The sequence below is a fragment of the Cetorhinus maximus genome, chromosome 10 (assembly GCF_964194155.1).
Source record: "Cetorhinus maximus chromosome 10, sCetMax3.hap1.1, whole genome shotgun sequence".
Lineage (NCBI taxonomy): Eukaryota > Metazoa > Chordata > Chondrichthyes > Lamniformes > Cetorhinidae > Cetorhinus > Cetorhinus maximus.
The window spans coordinates 21,478,984-21,497,702 of NC_135888.1; the positions used below are offsets into that span (position 1 = coordinate 21,478,984).

An 18,719-nucleotide genomic window follows, 5' to 3' on the forward strand; every position below is an offset into this window, starting at 1 on the left:
ACTTTTAAATCAGAAGGTTGTGTGTTTAGGTCCCACTCTAGGAGTGAAGCCTAAAATTCAAGGCTAGCACACTCTTGTGCAGCACCTCCCTCACTATTGGAGGTGCGGTGTTTTGGATGAAGCTTTAAACTGAGGCCCTGACTCCTCTCTCAAGTGGACCTGAAAGAACCCATGGCGCTATTTCAAAGAAGAGCAAGCGAGTTATCCCCCATCTCCTGGCCAATATTTATCCCTCAATCCACATCACAAAAGCACATTATCACATTGCTGCTTATGGGAGCTTGCTGTGAGTAAATTGACTGCATTTATAAAACACTTGGATACACAATTGAAGTGCTGGAATCTACAAGGCTATGAGCCAAGAGCTGGAAGGTGAGATTAGGCTGGATAGCTCTTTTTCGGCCAGCACAGACACGATGGGCTGAAAGGCCTCCTTCTGTGCTGTAAATTATCTATGTTTCCATCGGCTTCATATTCTATCTCAGCCTTTGTCTCCAGACTCTGAGGATGAAATTCCTTCTCTGGTAATTTCCTGCTCAAACCCACTTTTTCACTACAGTTGTCACCAGGAGCAATTTCCATCCTCAAGTCTCCACAGTCTCTGTTGAGTTATCTCAGTCAGCTCTGTCCCAGGCAATACAAACATCAGGGCGGCAGCTCTCTCCTATTTCCATCGCTATGCTATTCCTCTGCACAGATTTGAAAATATATTATAATTTAGCAACGACTGAGAATTGGCACCAAAAAGATGTCTCCATTGTTCATGCTCATATGAGCTATCAAATGAATAGTTCACTTAATACACACTATTTCTTCATACTATAAAAAGGATATTGAGAAAGTGTGCAAAAGATTTACAAGGATGTTACCAGAATCAAGAGGAAAAGTTGAGCAGGATTGGGGCCCTTTTCTCTGGAAAAGGGAAGACAAAAAGGTGGCCTAAGAGAGGTCTTTAAAATTATGGAATAATTCAAAAGGATAGATGTGGAGAAACAGTTTCCACGTGTGGGTGGGTCTGGAAAAAAGGAGGGATAAATATAAGATAACGACTCTGAAAAGAAAGCAAAACAAATTCGTGAGGGGAAAAAAAAATCAGATGAGTGAGAAACTTTATAGTAAGACCACCTGGTGGCTTACTAATTTCCTCATTGACTTTTTCGAAAACTGAGTGCCCTATTCATTCCTGAAGAAATGGAAAAGCCCTTTATTTATTTCTGTTTGTGAAGTGCAGGAGGGAGAATGAAATGGTGTCTGCGTAACTTTAACTTATGATCATTCGGGGTGGCTGTGGGGAGTTTTGTCTTTATTGGACAGGAGAGAATCATAATGGAATGATATTTAGAGGTACATCACATGCCTACCTGTGCTCTCTCTGAAAAGATGAGTGTCAAGAAGATACAATAATGTTATTAGTGGCGTGTGTGTGTATATATATATATATATATATAGCTAGTCAGGAGCCTTTGATGTAACAAAAGATATGCTAGGTTTGAAATAGTAAGTAGGTAATTCACCAAAGCACCTTAGAGAGCACCTTCCAAACCCACAACCACTACCATCGAGAAGGACAAGGGCAGCAGACACATGGGAACACCACCACCTGGAAGTTCCCCTCCAAGCCACTCACCATCCCGACTTGGAAATATATCGCTGTTCCTTCATTGTCGCTGGGTCAAAATCCTGGGACAGCGCCACCCCCCCCCTCCCCCCACCCCACTCCCACCCCGCTAACAGCACTGTGGTTCAAGAAGGCAGCTCATCACCACCTTCTCAAGGGCAACTAGGGATGGGCGATAAATGCTGGCCCAGCCAGCAACGCCCACATCCCGTGAATGAATTTTAAAAAAGGTAAACATGGGGGAAGTTTAGAATGTAAGGTGCAAAAGGACATTTGCATTTTTAAATAAACCAGACTAGATTGTTTTCAAAGGAGGGGGTGAAATGTGTCACCTAGCCAGGTGAAGTTCAGAAACAGTGGGTTCATTTTTCCCAAAGATTACTGGTAAAATTAGTACTGTGATCATTTTTTATGATCAGGGAGGTAAAGTCCAAGGACATAGTGAAACAATGGGGAAAATATATATAAAGGAGTGAAGTCTGTCTATAAGGGTAGGCATTTTAAGGTCTAACAAGTGTGAAAAGCCTTCAGCATCTAAGCCTCAAGCTGCTGTCTACAAAGAACTAAAGTTAAGGGAACTCACTTTGAATTGGATTGTTCAGGGTATCATGTTTCTATGCCTGTTTTTTTTTTAAATCTATGGGCAGAATTTTCCAGCTGGTGTGCGGGGGTAGGCCCCGCACGTCCACGTGTATAATTACGCGCGGTGACGTCGGGCGAGCATCCCAACGTCACCGCGCGCCATCGCGATATTTCACTGGGAGGGCACACGATGATATCCGCTGCGCGCCTGCCAGTAATTAACGGGCCACTTAAGGCCCTTGACTCACCAATCGACGCCAATTTTTTGTCGCCCGTGCAATCTTCAGGTTTGTGCACAGGCACAACGGGCAGGTGGGTCGGACACATTTGTATAAACCTCATCCACGGGTGGGATAAGAGGGGTCAGTGAGGTCGTGAATGTGCTCTCAAGTATTGATTTTTCAAAGTTATTGAAACTTGCCTGTGTGATCGGCAATATTTCAAAATGCATTCCAGCTGCTTTGTCTGGACCCTTAACCTTCAGGTCAGCACTCTGCAGTGAGGAATCTTTTTTGGGCCTGCAGGTTTCAGGAAGTCTTCCCATAGCCTGGGAATGGGAGCTGAACTCTCCACTGGAGGCTGCTCCTCTGCGGAGGAAGAGAGGGCTAGAAGGGGGAGGAGGCCGGGAGTGCACATTCAGCCTCCGGGGAGCCACCTTTGGGAGGACAGGCGCAGGCACAAGGGGGCAAGGGGCACTGGGCCAAGAGGTAGACAAAGGCGGAAGGGGCCGCAGAAGACGCCAGGGTATACAGGCGGCGAAGCAGCTACCTCAATATGTCTGAGGTGCAGTGCAGAAGGAGGCTCCGTCTCTCAAGGGAGACAGTCAACACTATCTGTCAGATGATTGGGCCCGAAATCTCCGCGAATTGTGTGGGTGGACACCCCATGCCAGTGGCTCTAAAGGTCACAGCTGCCCTCAACTTCTATGCCTCTGGTTCCTTCCATTGGTCGGTGGGTGATCTTTGCGGTGTCTCCCAATCAGCTGTCCACACTTGTGTCAAGCAGGTTACGGACGCTCTGTTCAGGGGTGCATTGACCTTCATCCACTACCGTTGGGACCAGACCTGCCAGGCACAGCGAGCCAGAGGCTTCGCGGCCATTGCTGGCTTCCCCCACGTCCAGGGTGCAATAGACTGTACACATGTGGCCATCAAGGCTCCAGGAGGTGAGCCCGGTGCCTTTGTCAACAGGAAGGGCTTCCACTCCATGAACGTGCAGATAGTGTGTGATCACAGGATGCTGATTCTACAAGTCTGTGCAAGGTACCCAGGCAGACCCCATGACACTTACATCCTCAGACACTCCCAGGTGCCGGGGCTCTTCAGTGCTCCAGCCCGGCTGGATGGATGGCTGCTGGGTGACAAGGGCTATCCCTTCAGAAGGTGGCTCATGACGCCTCTCCACCATCCAAGAACAGAAGCTGAGCAGCACTACAATAGGAGCCACGCCTCCACCAGGGCTATGGTGGAGAGAGCCATCGGTCTTCTCAAGATGCGCTTCAGATGCCTGGACCGTTCAGGGGGCACACTCCAGTACCCCCCAGATCGTGTCTTTGTGATAGTGGTTGCATGCTGCGCTCTCCACAATCTTGCACTGGAAAGGGGGGACGCTGTGGACGATGAAGACGTAGACACAGTGGCTGCGGCTGCACATGAGGAGTCCAGCAGTGAGTCCGAGGATGAGCACGCACAGGGAAATGCTGAGGGGGTAGACGCTGACCCGGGCATACTCCAGGGAGGCAGGGACACCCGGGAGGCTTTAATCCAATGAACCTTCAGCTAGCACACCCCATATAGACCTCCAAGACAAGCCTGGGCCGAAGGCTCCATACTCAATACCTAAGTGCCAAATCTGCCAGGTTAGGAACAGTAACTAAGGACCTTGTTAATAAAACTGAATGTCCCACAAAGCACTCCTAACATTTTTGGAAACCAGCCACATGCACAAGAGGCACCCTCAGCCATGGTCACATGTCTGAATTTAATACCCCAAGCAAAGAAACTTTAGCCAAAAAAATGACAATGGTGTTCCAATTCAAAGCAAATCATGAAGACCTCATCTCGGGCCAACACAAAAGCACCAGTGAGAAACCCGTGGTGTGCCTAAAGTGCCTTATGTTTACATTTCCGGGTGCTACGTCTTGGTGCTGCCCCATCGCTGGGAGTGGCACCTGAGACAGCCTGCTGACTCTGCTGTCCTGTTGGCCTCGATGACCTTGGCGGCCGTCCTCTTGCCCGTGGAGCCCGTGCTGGCCCTGCCTGCGAGGGAGCGGCCAGTTCCACAGCTGGCATCTCCCCAGTCGTCGCAGCCTCACCGGATGATACGGTCACTGGGAGAGGGTCGGAGGAGCTGCCGCCCTCATCCGGAGCGCCCTGAGAGGTGCCCGCAGAGACGACAGGCAGCTGCTGCACCAACATGAGATTGCTTCGGTCCTCCATGCTCACTGTGGATGGATGGGCACCGAGCTGGGAAACTTGGTGCCCAGACCATCTCCCACACTGGCACTGACCAGCTGAGATCAATGCCGATGTGAGGGCTTGCCGGTCAGAGCGCATCTCCAGGAAGCCCTGATGGGTCTCCTGGAGGAGCCTCTCCATGAGAGTCGCTACTCTCTCCATGGAGGATGCATGGCGCTCAGACATGTGGCTCATTGCTTCGGTGATCGTCCGCGTAGACTCCTCCATCACGGACACCAAGCCAAGCGTAGCCTCATGTATCTCCCCCAGATGCTCCCGCACACCCGGCTGCATTTCCTGCGTCACGGACGACTCCAGAGGCACATCATCAGGCACCGACTGAGCGTGTGCCTGGTCCCCTGCAGTCCTCCAACTGCTGGCGCTATAGGCACTCTGTCTCTGCCAGCTCCTCCAGCAACTGTGAAGTGCCCGCACCGCTGTTCCCCAGGACACTAGTCAATGTTATAATTCCCACCGAGGTGCTAGTATCTGCGCTGGTGCCTGCCTGGCAGAGATGGTGTGACGCTGGTGAGGCTTCAGGCCCCTCAGGTGTGAGAGGGGGCCTCTGCTGCTCCTCCTCCTGGCCCTGCTCCGCTGATGCTGAAAGGAAGAACTAGGACATTGGATCAGTTAACCTGGAGACAATGTCAATGTGCATCCCTGACCCCCGGATCATTATGCGCTTATCCTTCCATAAGCAATGGTCAAGCCATATTGCAAAATTAAATCACTTAACATTCAGCACTGCCATGGCTGTTGGAAGGACAATGCTGACCTCACTGCTGGGCAAACATACCTACCCATGGCACCCCAGCCTCACCCACACCAGTGGACCTGGGTGCATGGCGCCTCTCCAAATCCAGGGCCCCCTGCTCAAACCGGCTAAGAATGGCTAACTGTGCCTGGCTGCCACCAGTCCTCACACACTCTGCCGCGTTATGTGCATTCTTCTCCTGAAAATGGGAGAAGAGCTTTGATTAGGGCAAATTGTACATGGACTCTCTTCACGCACGGCCCACCCCAACCAGAGTGGGGCATATCAGGGCTCCAGACCCTCCTCACCCCGCTGCTGCTGAACACTCACACAAAGATGCTAGGCCTGCTCCACACCCCCCACACCCCTTTGGCCACATGCTGCCTACATCACATTAGGCACCACACAGTATGTCCTTCCATAGCAAGGAGGCGCAAGCACGTGGAGTGCAGAGGGCAGCAGATGGTTCATTGCCACGCCACCTTGAAGCTCCCCTCCCAGCATCTCATCACCCTGACTTGGACATGTCCTGCAGTTCAAGCACAGCACCTAGGTGCAACTCCTCCAGGTTGCCCCCCAAACCAGTCATGTGGGTCTCAGAGTAACACATGCTGTGGGCGCAGAACCCATCTCTTCACCACCCTCTCAGGCTGATCTCGGCATGGGCAATGTCTGCTGGCCCACCCAGCGAAGGACAAATGCTGTCAATGAGTCAATGCAGTCACTACACTCAGACTTGGGGGGGTTGCAGCAGGGGGTAAGCCGACCTGCTGGGTTAAGTGACCAATGCCAACATTGTCCTCACCCTTCCAGAGCGCAACAAGTCATTGAAGCGCTTGCGACACTGGATCCAGGTGCACCGCACCACGTCGCGGGAGCTCACCACCTCTGTCACCTCCTCCCAGGCACGTTTTGTCATGTGGGGGGGGCCTCCTCCTCCTGTCCTGGGGAACCAGCACCTCCCACGTGCTGCCACCTCCTCGAGGAGAGCAGCAAGGCAGTCATCGGAAAAACGAGGAGCACACTGGCCCCCTGCCCTACCCTCCGGCCTGGCCTGTCCCAATGTTCTAACCTCCGGCCTGGGCCGCCCCGATGGCCTACTCTCCGGACTGGCCTGCCGCGATGGCCTACTCTCCGGACTTGCGTCACCTCCATTGCCCCTCTGCAGAGCCCTTCACCCAGCCAGTGCGAGCAGCCTTTCCAAGGCTGCCAGGCCTTCCTTTATACAGGCCACCGGGTCGCCATTGGACCCGGCGGGATGAGCGCACCCGCTGCCGCCTGGACACTCCCACTATGCACGGGAGTCGTGAAGTACGCTGGGCGGGCCTTAATTGGCCTGCCCGCTTAAAATGGCGGCGCGGACCCGATCGAAAGTGACGATCAGGTCCACGCCCGCCCCTTACTGCCATCCAGAAAATTCTACCCTGTATGTTTTACTGTTGCCTTAAAGAAGGTGTAACTGGGAGTCAGATTAATTAGAGGATTTAGAAGTTATTATAGTAGTACACGTTTCTAGACATATGTATGTGCTTAAAACCAATTCTCTTATTAATAAATGTTTAATCTAGTTTTGTAAAAACCTACAAGACTCGGCGGTGTTATTACCACTGAATTCAAAGCCCGCATCTCGAAACATACAATTTACTAAAAACAGTTGTGGCAGTTGTCTCAACTGTCCCTCTGGGATTTGAACAACTCAGCATTTACCATCAGCTGTGCCATAATATGAGTTAGGTTGCAGATCAACCATGACCTCATTGAATGTCGGAGCAGGCTTCAATAGCTAAACTCCTGTTCCAATGGACCTCATATTGACTATAAATATTGCAGAAAGACGAAACTTCTTTGGAACCTGTATGAGAGTCATGTCCAACTCGAAACGTTGACTCTGTTTCTCTCTCCAGTGATGCTGCCAGACCCGCTGAGGTAACTTTTTCTGTTTGCCTCAAGTGTGCAATATGACAATAATGTTTACAGAGAGATTATCAAACTGAGAGCCCAGGAAGTCATGTGACACATGGTTCCATTATGATTTTCTTCCGTACAATAAAGGCAAAGCCTCCCCCTCCCCCTCCCCCCCGAATGAACATAAGTAAAAGTTACCCAGACACCATTTCATTCTCCTTCCTGTACTTCACAAACGTACTGGTCAGAATATCATACAATACTGAGGTACCATAAAGCCAAGGAATGGTTGAGAAGGAAGGGCCCCTTGTGAATTATTCCTCCTATAACCCAATCAACAAGCAGAGCTAGAGCAAAGCCAGAGACCCAGACCAACACAACACCAGGACTGTCAGCTTAATCAGTGATTGCTATTCAAGCTGTGCACAATGTCTTTCATCAGTGTTGTTATTTCCCACCCAGGGACCTGAAGGAAAACCAGGAAAACCTGGGGAGAGGGGAAAACCTGGCAGAAAGGTTAGTGGGGCCTGCATTTTTAAAAATTGAATTATGAAAGATACATCTACCGTAAATACTCGTGCAAAAGTCGAATTTTTGAGGCCAGATTTTTTTAGGCCAAAAGTCATGGAGTTGTCTTTTACATGGTAATGTTTTCGAAAGGTTAACATTTCATGCTTTGGGCCCAAGTGCAATCCAAATGAGGCTGCCTTAATGGAATAAAATTTACAAAAAACTAAAGAACACTAAATAATTCATAATAATTATTTAATATTAATTCATTGACTTACTGGTATTCATTTTCATTAGTAGTTATGAATAGAATGACATTGAGTCATTATCACCTCCAGGATTATAACTTGGTTTTGAAAGTTTTGAGGTTCAATCCCTGAAACATGGCGAGCCGACTTCTACACAGGGGGTGGAGTTTTCCAGTCCCTCCCCCAAAGACCTTTTGCTGATCCGGCAAATTTTCCATCCCGCCCACGATGATTCCTGCAGCAGGGAGGGACCAGAAAATCGTGGCTGGGGTACATGAAAAATTACATTTTCTTTAGGCCCAAAATCGTTTACACGAGTATTTAGGGTATTTGTCAGCCTCTAGCTCCAGATCCGTCTACCTGTTTGCAAAATCAGCCTGTGGTTATCTACCTCTCCGTGCACTTACCTTTCATTGTATTCATCTACCTTTCCCTCAGAATTTGGTACCCTTCCTCATTCAACCTTCTCCATTGATAATGTATTGTCCTGACATCCAAGAGTTACATGAAGTTTAGTACCAAATAGACTCACAACCTGATCATGTAAAAGCATTACAAGGATGTAATCCCTTGAGCATCATTGAATTCCTGTTGGAAGTAACACATTCAGATCTCATATCAAAATAATGTGAAACATACTAGGATATGTAATTTCCTCTGTGACCTTGGACAAGATCCATCAGCAAAATGTAAAACCATTCAGTCCCTAGACGCTAAGAGCATTCTTCACCACCCCCCCACCCCCAAGCCCAACAACAAGTGATATTTTTTGGTGAATGGATTTTACGTACAAATTAATTATTCACACATCACTAAAACGAAAGCTGAAAAATCGAGAGATGGATCAAATCAGCTATGCGGGAAAATTGTTTTTGTTTTTTTTATTTTCTTATGAATAAAGTTATTTGCTGTGGCCAAGAGCAATGCAGTATGGAGGGGAGACAGCTCCCTCTGAAAGACAGCTTATATCCATCCAACAGTAGCCACAACCTCTCTCAGATCACCCCAGACGCGTCATCCACTCTTACAATGACTGCTCCTCAGATAAGAAAAGCTCAGATGACTTTCTTTCTGCTCCCCCCACTCCGTCTAAAGTCAAATTATTCGATAAATTCAAGGCACTTGTTTCTTGGACTGCCCTGTCATTTGCAATTTATACTCCCCTTTGCGCAATGTGCTGGAATCACTAAGACTTTGCCAGTGATTAAATCCTTGTTAACACTTTCATGTCTTATGCGTTGTAGGGTAGCAAAGGTCACTTGGGACATCTGGGAGAGACTGGTCCCCCAGGAGAACAAGGGCCCGAGGGAACCCAGGGGCCCAAGGGATCTCGAGGAACACGAGGAGCTATGGTACTCACTTTGTAATTACAGCATCTTTCACTGAATTAAACACACGTCAATCTGTTATCACCTAAAAAAAAATGTAAAGTTACTTCTTAGCTCATGAAAGCACTGACAAACTCTACAATATTTAACTGTGGGAATGCAGGTAATCTTTTTCTATATTGTTACACTTGATTGCTGCACAAAAGATGTGTTATAGTCAGGGTTACGCTATTTAAAAAATGATTTTCTATTAGTAAAGGAGGCATAAATAATGCACATTTAATCAAAAGCTATGGTGTGTAGACGTGACACCTCCTTAATTGCCTGTATGATGTTATGCCAGTTATGGACACTTAAGGATGGGATATTAAATGAAAATAGGAGTCTGTAAGTGCACAATGTCATTGACAGCTTTGTACGGTGAACATTTTGTACATTAAATAGCACGCAGAGGCTTTGTACACCGAACAGCACTGCATGTGGAAATTGAACAGTGAGCAAGGTGTTGTACACACTAGCTGTGTACACTGAACAGGACATTTCATATAAATGATCTGTACACTGAATATACAGAAGCTCTAGACATTGAGCAGCAAAGCAGACAAAGGAGATAAACTATCGCATTACAGCATGAGAAACTGGAGCAGGCATACAACATGTGTTATTTCCCAGTACATTTCCAAAAAGAGAACATTATTTACGTGCTAATTTATATGTCTCAAAACTGATAGATTAAAATTGCACCATATTGAGGACTTCACTCTATTTTTGGATAAAACACATTTGTGCAGGAAGTATGAGTGTATGTTTTGCCTTCCTCAGCCCGCCATATCTGTTGTTAGAAGTTCCATTGAACTTTGTACATTCAGATACACTAGGTCTTGGTTGGTGCTGCAAGAGGGGAGCTCATAAATGTATTTAACTTATTTTCCAATGAATGGATGAGTAAAATGATTTCAAATGTACAAACACATTGTTGTCCCTGCTTGCTCCCTGATTTAGCTGTCTGATCAACTTATCTTCCCCTCTTTGTTAGGGCGCACCTGGTCGCATGGGAGCTCAGGGTGAACCAGGGATCGCAGGGTATGAGGTAAGGGCACTTTACGATACAGACTCTGCTTTACTCCACAGCACAACAGGTAACAACACAGGTATGAAAATGAAACACAGCTTTGCATAGTTTTTTTTTTGCTATTCATTCTTGGGATGTGGGTGTCGCTGGCAAGGCCACAATTTATTGCCTAGCCCTAATTGCCCTTCAGAAGGTAGGGTAGTGGTAGTGTAATAGACTAATCCTGGAGGAGACATGAGTTCAAATCCCATCATGGTGACTAGTGGAATAAAATGCTACTCTCAGTAATAATGATCACAAAACTGCTGGATTGTTGTTCGCAAACATCTGTCAGGGAAGGGAATCCTCCATCCTTAACCAGTCTGGCCTGTAAGTGACTTCAGATCCACAGCAGTGTCGTTGACTCTTAACTGCCCCCTGAAATGGCCCAGCCACCACTCAGTTTGCCTGAAATAAGGTGATTTTTTTTTTTCTCAGAGGGTCCTTAGTCTGTGGAATTCTCTTTCACAGAGACCAGTGGAGGCTGGGTCTTTGAATATATTCAAGGCTGAGTTAGATTTTTGATCAGCAAGGAAGTCAAGGATTATGGTGGGCAAACAGAAAAGTGGACTTGAGGTACAATCAGATCAGCCACGATTTAATCAACTGGTGGAGCAGGCTCAAGGGGCTGAATGGCCAACTCCTGCCCCTAGTTCTTGTGTGTTCTTACCAAGTGCTACAGTTAATGCTTCTTAGCCCATAACCTTCTACTACATCTGAGTTAACTGTGAGAAGACTGCAGTGACTTCACCATCTTTTCGATTTGTTCTTGGGGTGTGGATGATGCTGGAATGGCCACATTTATTGCATGCAATCAGCTTAACAATTATTTTTACAACTGAGTAACTCTCCACTCCAACTCAGAGCACAAAGAGTCAACCACTCTGGAAGCACGTGTAGGCCAGAACCAATAGGAGGTGACAGCTTCCCTTCCCTGAAGGAAAGGCTTTTTCTGGTGCCAGGCTAAAAATGATCAGATTTATTGAATTCATAGAGTCATAGAATGGTTACAGCACAGAAGGAGGCCATTTGGCCTATCATGTCCATGCCATGTCTTTGGGAGTTGCAAGAGCAACTCACCTAGTTCCACACCTCTGCCTTTTCCCTGTGGCTCTGCAGATTTTTTCTCTTCAGCTAACAATCCAATTCCCTTTTGAAAGCCATAATTGAATGTGCCTCCGCCGCACTCACAGGCAGGCGCATCCAGGTAAAAGTTTTCCCTCATCGTCTCTCTGCCGTTCACCTTAAAGCGCTGTTCTCGGGTTCGCGACACTTCCGCCAATGGGAGCAGTTTCTTCCTATCTACCCTGTCCAGATTCCCCCTCATGATCTTGAACACTTCTACCAAATCTCCTCTTAACCTTCTGTAAGGAGAACAGCACTCCAAACTGTCTACATAATTAAAATCACTCATCCCTGGAACCCCTCCTGTAAATATTTTCTGCACTTTCTCTTATTTGATTCTACAACTTGCTGCAGCGGGGTTTGAACTTGTAACCTCCAGATTTCTGGTGCAGTACCAAATGTCAGGCAACAATGACTGTTTGCCACAGATGCCCTCTGACCTGCTGAGCATTTCCAGCTTTTTCTGTTTATGTTTTTCATACTTCCAGCAATCCCAGTTGGTTCTATTTTTTTTAACATAACCACAGCACAACTGTGGCTCAGAACAATGCTGTAAAACCAAAACTCCCTGAAGAAGAGTCGTACGGACTCGAAACGTTAACTCTGTTTCTCTCTGCACAAATGCTGTCTGACCTGCTGAGTTTTTCCAGCATTTTCTGCGTTTGCTTGAGTACTTCAATCAGTCAGCACTCTACACCACGCACTGCAGCTTCCTGCAGTGCAAAAGATTTAAATACGTAGAGTCATAGAGGTCTACAGCACAGAAAAAGGCCCTTTGGCCCACTTGTTGCCTGATATCACACGGTAATGCAGTAGGTGAATTGCATGTGTTACCATTGAGGTTTTAGCACAGAAGGAGGGCCTTTCAGCCCATGATGTCTGCTCTGAATCTTTTCCACTGCCCCATTTCTCCAAATGTTTGTCTGCTCTTCCTTTTAAAAACAAATGAATGGTCTCTGGCTCAACAACTCCCTCTGGCATGTTCTAAAGTGACGCTGGCAAGCATATCATTGGTTACGGCCTGTCAGAAGATCCCAGCACGAACCTGTACCTACAGGGAAGTGGGGGAGGAACATTCAGCACAAAAGAGTGGCTGAAGTAGCAGTCAGACAGCCTCGTTAGTCCATCAGACGCTCCCTCCTCCTTCGTAGGATATTCTGCTGGCAACAACAACTTATTTTTATATAGTGTCTTTGACGTGATGAAACGTCCCAAGGTGCTTCATCGGAGCACTGTAAAGCAAAATCTGACACTGAGCAACGTAAAGAGCTCATCAGTCAAATAACCGAAAGCTCGGTCAAAGAGGTGGATTTTAAGGGGCATCTTAAGTGCGGAATACGAGATAGAGGGGTAGAGAAGCAGTGAGGTTTAGGGAGGTCAGTCAACATCTGCGGAGAGAAACAGAGTTAACGTTTCAGCTAACAAGTGACCTTTCATCAGAGCTGGGTCAGGAGAGTCCCTCAACCTGAAATGTTAACTCTGTTTCTTTCCACAGACGCTGACTGACCTGAATTTTTCCAGCATTTTTTGCTTTTATTTCAGATTTCAAGCATCTACTGTATTTTGCTTTCGTGTCGGGATGTAGGGATTATATTCCAGAGCTCGGAGTCCAGGCAGCCAAAAGAAAGGTCACCAGTGGTGGAAGGATTAAAATGGGGGCTGCTGAGGATGTCAGAAATAGAGGAACGCAGAGACCTCAGAAGGTGTGGGGCTGGAGGAGATTACAGAGATAGGGAGGGGTGAGGTCGGTGAGGGACTTGAAAACAAGGATGAGAATTTTAAAATTAAGGCATTGCTTGACTGGGAGCCAGTGGAGGCCAGAGAGCACAAGGGGTGATAGGAGAACAAGATTTGGTGCGAGTTAAGACATGGGCAACAGAGTTTTGGATAACTTCCCTCAAGTTTAGGGAGGGTTGAATGTGGGAGACCAGGCAAGAGCATTTTGGAATAGACAAGCCTAGAGGTAACACAGTCATGAATGAGGGTTTCAGCAGCAGATGAGCAAAGACAGGGGTGAGTACAGTAGAACTTATGAATGTGAGCTAGGCATAACAGAGGAATATTATCACCTGTGTTAATTGCCTATATTGGAAAAGTCTGTATTTTCTTTTGTGTCCCTTTAATACCGAAGAGGGCTGGGGAGTATTCTGAAAGAGGATTAATTGGTTTCCTGATTATGACATCATTAGGTTCTAAGAGATGCCCATGTGACCTGAGGTTGCCATGGGGATGAACAGCTAAGAAGCAAAGAGTAAATATAAAGCTAGTTGCAGTGGTGTTGGGTTTTTCTGTCCATCTTTGTGGCTGACAGTTCAGAACCCACTGAGAATTTGTGTGAGAGAGAAACAAGTTAAGGTTCTCTCTGAATGGAAAAGTTTTCTGTTTGGCAGTTCTGAAATGGATCTGGGTGTTGAAACAGGCCTCTGAGAATAGAGCAGAGACTGAGTTACTATGTGTGTTATACAGTTGGAAAAAGCAGAGAGATGAAGACAGGAAGGGCAAGGAGGATTATGGATTGGACAAGACCCATTTCTGCTGTTTCAGTATTGCCACAGCCCACCAGACCATTTAAAGAGGTTGTAAAAGGGCGTCTCTGAGGATTCTGTGCCATCAAGACTGTCATGCCTTGTGTGAGGGGGTTCATAGACATGCGTCTTGTTGGTGGTAACCGTGTCCAAGGACATCGGATGGAGCACAGCTGCTGGTGAATGCAACTCAAGGCTGAAATAATTGAGAGAGAGGTGAGAGATCCTACATAGCGGAGGCTGAGTTGGAAGGACTGAGATTGCACAAGGTGCTACAAGTGTGTGGGTAGCAATGCGAGTGCTTGTAAATGCTTGAGGCTTGTATCGACCACCTAAAGTGAAATTTACCTCTTGGTTTGAAATATCCTTTGCCTGTTAATTAAGGTGCGAATTATGTTGATTTTGGTTGGTTTGTTCGAGCGAAAGCTTTAAAAAGTGAAATGTTGTGCATCGGTCTTCTTTCTGTCCTCATCGTGGGGATTCCAGTCTTTTAAAAGTTACCCCTCTTCACGGGGATCAGTCATCTGACTGTTGCGACATTCGCTGCAGCATTATGTAGCCGCACCTACATTTACAGGAATAAATAGTAAAGTTATCTTGTTTTCACAGCAATGTCCCAAGATGCTAGAGCAGTGCAGTGGCTGTGATCAAAAAAATAGCTACAGATACTGGATCAATAAAAATAAAAACAGCAAAAGCTGGAAATTCTGCAGCCAGCCAGGCAGCATCTGAACAATCAATGGGCGGAACTTTCCGGCTCCGCCAGTAGCGGGCATCGTCGCGGGCGGGACGGGAGGATTTGGGGAGCTGCTGGCTTTTAACAGCTCTCCAAATTTTCCCGTCCCGCCCACGACGATGCCCGCCGGTACCGGGTCCAGAAAATCCCGCCCAATGCCTCCGCTCTTGTGGTGCGGGAATAGAAATTTGGCTTCAAAACTCACCGTGGCAAGTTGTAAGCGCCAAGCCGGTAAACATACTTTTACCCGTTTACACCTGTCACCGTGTCACACGGCTGCATCCAAACAGCGGAGCAAGAAAATATTTCACCCATGCGATAAGGGAAGAAAAAGCGAGAGTTGTCGATGAAGTCCAACGTCAGAGAGTGACCGGAGTTAAAACAGAATAAACGGTTTGGCCGGGTAAATGAAGTGGGTTAAGTGCGAAGGCCTTTGAGAGGGTGCGGAGGAGATTTACCAGGATGGTTCCAGGAATGAGGATTTTAGCTACGAGGTTAGGTTGGAGAAGCTGGGGTTGTTTTCCTTCGAGCAAAGGAGATTGAGGGGAGATTTGATAGAGGTGCACAAGTTTGTGAATGGTACAGATAAGGTAGAGAAAAGCTGTTCCTATTCGCTGATGGTATAAAGACTAAGGGACATAGATTTAAGGTTTTGGCAAGAGATGTAGGGAGGATATGAGGAAAACCTTTTTTCATGCACTGAATGGTAACGACCTGGAACTCGTTACCTATGAGGTTGGTAAAAGCGGAGACAATGAGTGATTTCAAAAGAAAACTGGATGGGCACTTGAGGGAAATAAACTAGCAGGGCCACAGGGATGGAGCAGGGGAATGGGACTAACTGATTTGCTCTACAGAGAGCTGGCATGGACACGATGGGCCAAATGGCCTCCGTCTGTGCTGTATGACTTTTATGACTTTGAGTCTAAAGCCAAGGACTTTCACTTATTTTAAATCGTCAAATAATTTGAGTGATCAAGAGCCCCCCAGTGGCTAATACTTAGTGCTTCAATTTAAAACAGTAACCCTTCACACAAATCACTTCCACTTTCAACCAATGCACAGAAAAATAATGTCTTTCTATCCAAACATTTAAATAGTTATGATAGTAAGAAATTTGACCATATGAATTGAATTGTAAAGCCCATCCAATCCAGTCAACTTCTCCTTGATTCAAATAGGGAGGGAAGCAGGAAACTTTTTTTTTATTCATTCATGGGATGTGGGCATCACTGGCTAGGCCAGCATTTATTGCCCACCCCTAATTGCCCTTATTCAGAGGGCATTTTCTAAGGGTCAACCACATTGCTGTGGGTCTGGAGTGACTTGTAGGCCAGACCAGGTAAGGATGGCAGATTTCCTCCCCTAAAGGGCATCAGTGAACCAGATGGGTTTTTATGACAATTGACAATGGTTTTGTGGTCATCGTTAGACTTTTAGTTCCAGGTATTTATTGAATTCAAATTCCACCATCTGCTGTGGCAGGATCCAAACCCAGGTCCCCAGAGCATTACCCTGGGTCTCTGGATTACCAGCCGAGTGACAATATCACTATGCCACCGCCAGTTAGCCTAACATCAGTCATAGGGAAAATGTTAGAAGCTATTATTAAAGATGTTATGGCAGGGCACTTAGAAAAACTCAAGGCAATCAGGCAGATCAATGTGGTTTTGTGAAAGGGAAATCATATTTAACCAAAAATTGGACTTCTTTGAAGGAGTCACATGTACTGTGGATAAAGGTGCCACATCAAAGGTTATTACCAAAAATAAAAGCTCACGATGTAGGGGATGACATATTGGCATGGATAGAGGAGTGGCTAGCTAACAGGAAACAGAGGGCAGCCCTGGTTTCTGGTTGGTGGGTTGTGACAAGGGGTGTGCCACAGGGATCAGTGCTGAGCCTCAGCTTTTTACAATTTATATAAAAACTTGAATGAAGGGACAGAAGGAATGTTTGCTAAATTTGCTAATGATACAAAGATAGATAGGAAAGTAAATTGTGAAGAGGACATAAGGAGGCTACAAGGGGACATAGATAGGTTAAATGAGTGGGCAAAGGTCTGGCAAATGGAGTATAATGTGTAAAAATGTGAAATTGCCCATTTTGGCAGGAAGAATAAAAAGAAACATATTGGCCAGAATTTTTCCGTTGGTGAGCAGGGGGCGGGGCCCGCTCGCCGACGGGAAAATGATGCGGGATGATGTCGGGAGGAACCACCAACCTCATCCCGGTCCATTTAAATATTGAGGAAGGCAGGCGGACAGCGAAATCAGCTGTCCGCCCGCCGACCTGTCAATGGCCAATTAAGGCCATTGACAGGATAATTAAGCTCATTAAAGGCCCTGCCCGTCCAACCTTAAGGTTGGCGGGCAGACCAGGAGCCCCAGTGGGGAATAGAAAAAACATGAAACCTCAACCACTGGCAGGATGAGGTTTCATGTCCGTTTTAGAAATGTTTAATAAACTTTATGTCCTTTTTATTAACATGGCCCATCTCATGTGACATCGCTACATGAGGGGGACATGTTAATAAATTTTTTATTTGTCTATTCTTGATGTTGAAAAAACTTTCAGTGATCTCCCTGAGACAGCACTTAGTCTCAGGGAGATGCGCGAAAGAGCGCACTTTGACAGCTGGAGATTCCCTCCCCCCCTCCACCCTTGCACAGAAAGCGCATAGCACTTCCTGTTGGGTGGCCCGCCCACTCAAAATGGCGGCGGGGCCCGCTTCGGTGGTGGGGATTGGCTGCCTGCCCGCTGCCGAGCTGGTGGGGCCCGCCCACCATCCAAGGGCAAAATTCTGCCCATTATCTAAATGGTGAGAAATGCAGAGGTATCTGGATGAGTCACAAAAGGCTAGAATGCAGGTATAGCAAGTAATTAGGAAAGCTAATGGAATGTTATCGTTTATTGTGAGGGCCATTGAATATAGAAGTAAGGAGGTTATGCTTTGGTTATATAGGGCATTGGTGAGACCACATCTGGAGTACTGCATACCCTATTGGTCACCTTATTTAAGGAATGATGTAAATGCATTAGAAGCAGTTCAGAGAAGGTTTACCAAACTAATACCAGGAATGGGCAGGTTGTCTTATGAGGAAAGGTTGGACAGGTTAGGCTTGTATCCACTGGAGTTTAGAAGAATAAGAGACGACTTGATTGAAACATATAAGATCCTGAGGGGTCTTGACAGGGTGGATCTGGAAAAGATGTTTCCTCTTGTTAGAGAATCTAGAACTAGGGTTCACTGTTTAAAAATAAGGGGTCACCCATTTAAGACAGAGATGAGGAGAATTTTTTCTCTCAGAGGGTAGTGAGTCTTTGGAACTCCCTTCCTCAAAAGGCAGTGGAAGCAGAGTCTTTGAATGTTTTCAAGGTAGAGGTAGATAGATCCTTGATAAACAAGGAGGTGAAAGATTACCGGGGGTAAGCGGGAGGTATCAGCCATGATTTTATTGAATGGCAGAGCAGGCTCGAAGGGCCGAGTGGCCTATTCCTGTTCCGAGTTCGTAAGTTCAGACACCAATCACGTACCACCTGATTCTCTCTGGATAATGCAACTTCTTGCAAGAGACAGAAAAATACTAGAGGAAAAATCATTTGGTACATGTGGGAAAAAACTTCGGGAATTTGCTTCCGAGCCCTGTTATGATCCAGCAGTTGGTAAAGCTGAGTTTAAAAATTCCGGAGGGAAACTTTAAACAACTGTCATAACCTATATTTTTATGTGGTATGTTTGAGATGCAGCTCTAAATTCAGGAATCAGACCACCAGTTTTCGAGAGGTTTTTATGTTAAATTACATGAGACATTTATTAA

At 46.6% G+C, this 18,719-nt stretch overlaps 1 protein-coding gene across 2 annotated transcripts in view; it reads left to right on the forward strand.

Annotated features, from left to right (window-relative positions):
* col27a1b (collagen, type XXVII, alpha 1b) overlaps positions 1-18,719 on the forward strand; it is a 605,111-nt gene that overhangs the window by 507,983 nt on the left and 78,409 nt on the right. For both annotated transcript variants that reach the window (XM_078550110.1, XM_078550108.1), the window contains exons 38-40: positions 7,778-7,831; positions 9,318-9,425; positions 10,438-10,491. In XM_078550110.1, coding sequence (XP_078406236.1) covers positions 7,778-7,831; positions 9,318-9,425; positions 10,438-10,491 — 216 coding nt within the window. The remainder of the gene's footprint in view (positions 1-7,777; positions 7,832-9,317; positions 9,426-10,437; positions 10,492-18,719) is intronic.